The sequence below is a fragment of the Malus domestica genome, chromosome 10 (genome assembly GCF_042453785.1).
Source record: "Malus domestica chromosome 10, GDT2T_hap1".
Classification (NCBI taxonomy): domain Eukaryota; kingdom Viridiplantae; phylum Streptophyta; class Magnoliopsida; order Rosales; family Rosaceae; genus Malus; species Malus domestica.
In genome coordinates, this window is record NC_091670.1 from 38526455 (window position 1) to 38532454 (window position 6000).

The following is a 6000-nucleotide window of genomic DNA, read 5'->3' on the forward strand; positions in this document are numbered from 1 at the left end:
TAACTCTAGTTTTTTCTATGTGAAAAAATGTCAAGTAAGCCCGGGACCATTATGGTCCCTTCATGGCTCTGCCCCTGACAACAGGAAAGTTATGGTCACTTATCGTTCAATCTTAATTCAACGGTAAGTGGTCATTTAATTTTCTTGCGTACTTTCTCCTTACTAATGGATTAAAAGAAAACGGTGGTGGCCATGATTTTCTTAAACCCTTGTAAGTCTAAGAAAATGAAACTCGTGATTCATATGTGATCGACACAGTTTATCATCATAATATTTTAGACCGTACCATAAAAAATATTTCTAACTTTACCGCTGCTACAAGTGTGACATATTTAAACTTCGATTCCAGCAATACCAGCGGAAGGTATTAAGCATGTTATATACAGAGACAAAACATGCAGGCTTTGCAGGTTATTAGGGTTTTAATAAAATGGTGAATCTTCGTGGCTAAGCTGTCATTTGCCTTAATTTGTGCATCTCTCTCTCTCTCTCTCTCTCTCTCTCTCTCTCTCTCTCTCTCTCTCTCTGTGCAATGCCTTAACGGATAAGGAAGACGTAGATCCGGTCCAACTTATCCCAAGGATGGTTTCATTTCATGACATGGGCAATGACTCTGCAATAATTTATATGACGTACTAAGCCATGGCTTGGTACTGAAGTGATTCTGAAAAAAGCTGGTATAAAAAAAAGCTAACAGCTTTTTTGTGTTTGGTAAACATTCAGCTTCAGCTTTTTTTCACAGTTTTGGGTGAAAAAAAGCCAAAAACAGGAAGCTGCAAAACCTAGTTTTGAAAAACCGGTTTTTTTTCACATCTGTTTTGCATAAAAGTTTACTACACACTATAATACTGCTTTTTTTTTTCTTTTCAAAAGCACATTTACAAAAAATTTACCAAACACTCTGCTGCTTTATTTCACAGCTGCTTATTCTTACAGCACAACAGAAGCAGTTTTTTTTCAAAGTACAACAATACCAAACCAGCCGATGTGCTGGTGTTGTAAATCAAATAGCAAAAACAAAAGCCAATTGCAAAGATGAGTGTTTTTTTAAACAATCATATTAATTTTTTAAATTCGACGAGACTAAGTAGGGTTTAAAATAATTAGGGTTATTCGTCCCAAAAAAAAATGGATAGGGTTTGAACTATACTGGTCCCCTTCTCTAGTCTTCATTAACAACTATTTTATATATATATATATATATATATATATATATATATATTAACACTCTGCATTTAGGGTTTATAATAAACTGAGGTAAGCTGGTGAAGTTTAAATTATCTGGATTTAGAGTGTGACATGCAAGATATTTTAGTTGTGTTTCTTTTTCATAGGCTTAGGCTACCAAGTGATTGGTAACGAAGTCAAGATCCAGCTATACCATCATCAACTAAAAGTCAATGGTTTTGGGTTTCTTTAACTTTGGAAATGATGTGCCGAGAAAGACATTTTCATTCGACGTCTAATCGAAAGATGAGAATCTTAGTTTCTGAGTTCCTCACTTCTATGATTCGAGTTGTGTTCTTCCCAGCCCAACTCGTTGGTCGCCCATCTAACAGATGCTAAGATTGGTTTGATCGAATTATTTTATGTTTTTAAATTAATCATATATATTGGAGGAAATCAATATTTAGCCAATTATTACGGCTACGTGTTATCTCTTTCATCCCACTAATTATTTAACAAGAAAGATAAACACATTACTGTATAATATATAGATGATGATTCTAAGACAAAAAATTATCCTAGTATCATGTCAATATATTACTATATATCATTCAAAAAATGAAAGAAATGTTTAAGAAAATGCAGTGTGATTGCTTCCGGGAAAAAAAAGGTGAGAAAATATAATGTGCAAGATAAGATCGATGGAAATCAAAGAGCATAAAGAGGAAGCAAATGGCCATGTGATAATCAATGGTTGCTGGATTATTTTATTTGTCATAGTTTAGTTTAAAAAGAATAGAGCTGCCAACTATCCTAGTAGTTCTCTAATAATATAATTAACCTAGCCAACTCCAAGGGCTGGCTAACAGTCCGACTTTTGAATTGAGCCAAGTTTGATTTGGTTCAAGCTACATAGAAAGAATAAAGGGTTAATTACAAAAAAACTACCCAACTTTTTGAGGTGATTCCAAATTAATTAATCTTGATCTTTTAAAACACTACAAATAACTATATAGCATTTTAAAAATTAGACATTGGTAGGTTAAGGGGGACTTTACCAACATTAATGATGATGCTACTAGAACTAAACGATGAAGTGGACAAATACTAAAGCTAGTGTTCACCAATCAACGTTTTCAAAGTTCTAATCCTCCAAATTGAACCATATTAGTCAAGTTAAACCATAAATTACATGTCAATTTGGAGATTCAAATCTCCATAGATGACTTGAGAGTTAAAACCCGCTTAATATTTGTTCACGTCATCACTAAACGCTAGTGAACCCAACAGATGTCCATTTTTCAAAACTTTAGGTGGTTAATTGGAATGTTTTAAAATGTTAGAACCAATTTGGAATCACCCTTAAAGATTGGGTAAATATTTAGATGACTTAACTCAAGAATAAGTAAAGAAATTATATTCAAGTGGAAGGTAGAAGATATATTACTCGTGAAAAAACTAGTTAGCTTCAATCCCCACACAATGACATTAACACCTTATTAATTTCTTCAGTTCTACTAATTGAATCCTTGACACCAAACGAGACTCTCGTGAAAAATTATGAAGATATAATTTATTTTTTGTTCCTAATCACTTTGTCTAAGTTTTCTATATTTTAAGAAATTATGTCACAAATGTGTGATTTATAAATACTAGCCTTCATGCACGCGCTCACGCGTGTACATAAGACATTTTTTTAATCATGGCGTTCTACACGCGACTTGTAGGTTTTAAATATATTTATATGCGTAAATTGACAAATGGAAAGTCAAATATTTGAAGTAAATGAATAATCTTAGATCATGCTAGAAGAAACCTCTTATAAACCAATTAAAGCAGCTGAATCCACATAATAAAATAGGTCTCTATTGAATTTATATTAAGAATAGAGAAAATACTATTTAATAAACAACTGGTTGAATCACATTATTGATAACTCATTGTGAGGCTAAGTTCATCCCTCTTTGTGTAGATAATATTGTTTGTTAAAAAAAAAAGCAATCATTTGACAACTAATTTAATCACATTATTATCCACGTGCGAAAGACTTTTTTATAATCGGCATTACACGCCTCTTTTTCAGATGTTTTGAACGTGTTTAAAAATAGAGAAAATAATATTTAATGAAAAACTGATTGAATCACATTATTGTTAGCCTATTGTGAGGTACTAATTATTTTAAAAAGAAATTGTACAAAAGAAATTAATTATTAAAAAACACTTTTAAAATGATGAAAATACCCCTCCACATTTGATGCATTATTTTGGATTGCTTTTGATGTTTTTTGTTTGAGGAGTATTTTTGTCCAATTATTTTTGGTGAAGTTTATAACACCAAAAAAATACTATTCATTGGGCCATCAACTTTATATGTAAAGATAAAATTAGCAATAATTGACTTGTGAGCCCCACTTATGAATATTCTATTCTATGCAAAAGTTGGAAACGGACGGCCAAAATATGCTAATTACACCAACATCATGACAGATCCAGATTAAAAATTGTGTTTATTCATTCACTAAGCTAAAATTAAGGCAAGGAAATATAATAAACTTTTTATTACTAAAAAAGAAAAACTAAAATCATAAAAATGTTAAATAAATTCGGTATCTTATGCGCGCACGATACTCGTTTGAACGTAGAGATTTTTTAAAGTGTTAGAATACGATCTGATTTATTAAGTGTTATAATATCAATGATTGAATATTTCAAAAAAATTTCAACCAGTTATATTATAACACTTGATTTGAAAACCGTTTTCTTAGCACACTGAAAAATTTCTTTCTTGACACAGACCTCATGTATTTACGGGGAGAGAGGTTGTGTGTAAAAAAACAATAAAAATTGGAGGGTATTATAGGGAAGGAAGGACACGTGTCAACAGATCTGAGCTTGTGGTCCCACGCCGCGGTGTCGAAACACGAGCGAATACTCCGGCAGCTCGCCGAGATCGGCGAATAGAGACTCGTCCTCTTCTCCCATCGGGAACACCATTGCCGCCATGTCCCCGGAATCGGAGCCGCCGCTCTCGGCGAAGAGAGGGCTCTCGAGCACCGTCGACGACGTCGTCTCCATGTCGGCGAACCAGACGTACTCGTCGTTTACGAGAAGCGACTCGTTGTTTAGATCCGCGAACCTCGGGTCTTGGTCTTGGTCTTGGTGGTCGGGTTGCTGGGCCTCCGGGGTGGGGCAGGGTTTGGTTCCGGCAGCGGGATTTGAAATGTTGCGGTTGTTGTTGTGGTTGCGAGAGGCGGGCCAAGGGTGGTTGTGTTCGGCGGAGTAGGTGATGACCAGCATGGTGGGGTCCACGCGGCTTCTTTCAACTTGTTTCCTCGCCGGGCATCCCTTTGAGCTACTGCACCTGTAATATCCTCTGCCCAATTTGGTAAATTAACCAAATCCCAACAAAAAAGACACATAATTAGTCACGGATCACCAGGTCTGTAAAAACCTGCCAAATTCTGCGATATTCTAAACTGCTCTGATATACGTACATTACAAGTGATTCTAATTTTGTGTACGGAGCCGGACACATGTGGTTAGGAAATGATTATTAGTATAGAAAGTGAAATTCACACTTAGATGTAAGAGGGCGAACACAGTCTCTCGGCCAAACTTGCTTAACTTAAATATGTAATTAAGAAGTTGATTGATTACTAGTAGAATTACCTGGGATAAGGGGAGCCCTTGATGGGTTTCTGGCCGTACTTTCTCCAAGCCCAAGAATCTGACGGCGGCGGAGTGTTGCTGTTCTCGTTTTTTATGGGTACCGACACCACTCGTTTCTGTATAGCTCGCCGAGCACTGTAACAATTGAATTCATGTAAATTAACGTGAGCTTAAAAATCCCATTACAAACATTGGTTTGGTGCATGGAATTGAATTGAAATCGGGTTTATCTTGTGAATTGAGAACAAGAGTAAATTACAAACCTTTTTTTGGGGGAGGAGGTGGAAGTGGTGATCTTGGAGTAGTCGCTGAAATTGGTGGACGGCGGGGGAGTGTCTGAGCTGTTTTCCGGCGTGGAGGAGGTGGTGTTGTCATTCTCCTCCTGGTCGCTCATAATCTGTTTGCTGTTGCTGCTGAAGAATGTGGGGTCCATTTTTGGAACTTTTGGAGCTCTGAATTTGATGATGATGCTTGCAGAGAAACAGAAAGCGGCTGCTCAGAGCAGAGATGGAGGGGAGAGAGAGAGAGAGAGAGGTTAGAGCGAGAGGGAGATGGAAGTTTGTGGTTTGATGAGGGGGGTTTAGAAGAAGAAACAAATGGAGGGAGGTGTAAGAGTAAAGGTGGGGTCTTGAAAAATTGGCCGTCACATTGACAAATGGGCGTTTGGATTATAATTAAATGTTTATGTTGAATTAAGGACGTGCAACCAAATGTTTGTTTTTTAATTTAAACCCCCCAATAATTGGATTTATGAATTATTATCCATCTCCATTTTCTCCTTTCTTTTTCTTACCCAAACTAATCACATTGCAAAACGAAAGAGACCTTTCTCTTTTTTTTCCAATTTCCAACCAAATCTTTGGGGACAGTTGAATGAGTTCTACCAATTTAAAGGAATTTCTGTTTGTTTCCTTTTTAAAGGTTGCGTACGTCTTTTGATCTAAATTTTTTACAATCCAAAAGATATTTACGTATATACGTTTAACAGTTAGTCAGAACAAACACAATATACTATGGTATTACAATTGGACTAGCCGCAACTAGGTATTCACAGGATGGTTTTTAATGATCTTGAGTACTCATGCTAAAGTTTGGAGCTCAGTTAATGCTTGGTATTTAGGTACATTGTTATATATGTTTGTCTATTGTTTTGTGAGTTTGCCA

At 35.8% G+C, this 6000-nt stretch overlaps 1 protein-coding gene across 1 annotated transcript; it reads right to left on the bottom strand.

Moving 5' to 3' along the window:
• Positions 1 to 3710: 3710 nt before the first annotated feature.
• WRKY15 (probable WRKY transcription factor 65) lies at positions 3711 to 5384 on the bottom strand. The gene is given in 3 exon segments (NM_001293853.1): positions 3711 to 4540; positions 4837 to 4971; positions 5100 to 5384. Coding segments are annotated over 3 exon segments (801 nt in total). The 5' UTR covers positions 5270 to 5384; the 3' UTR covers positions 3711 to 4044.
• Positions 5385 to 6000: the final 616 nt, after the last annotated feature.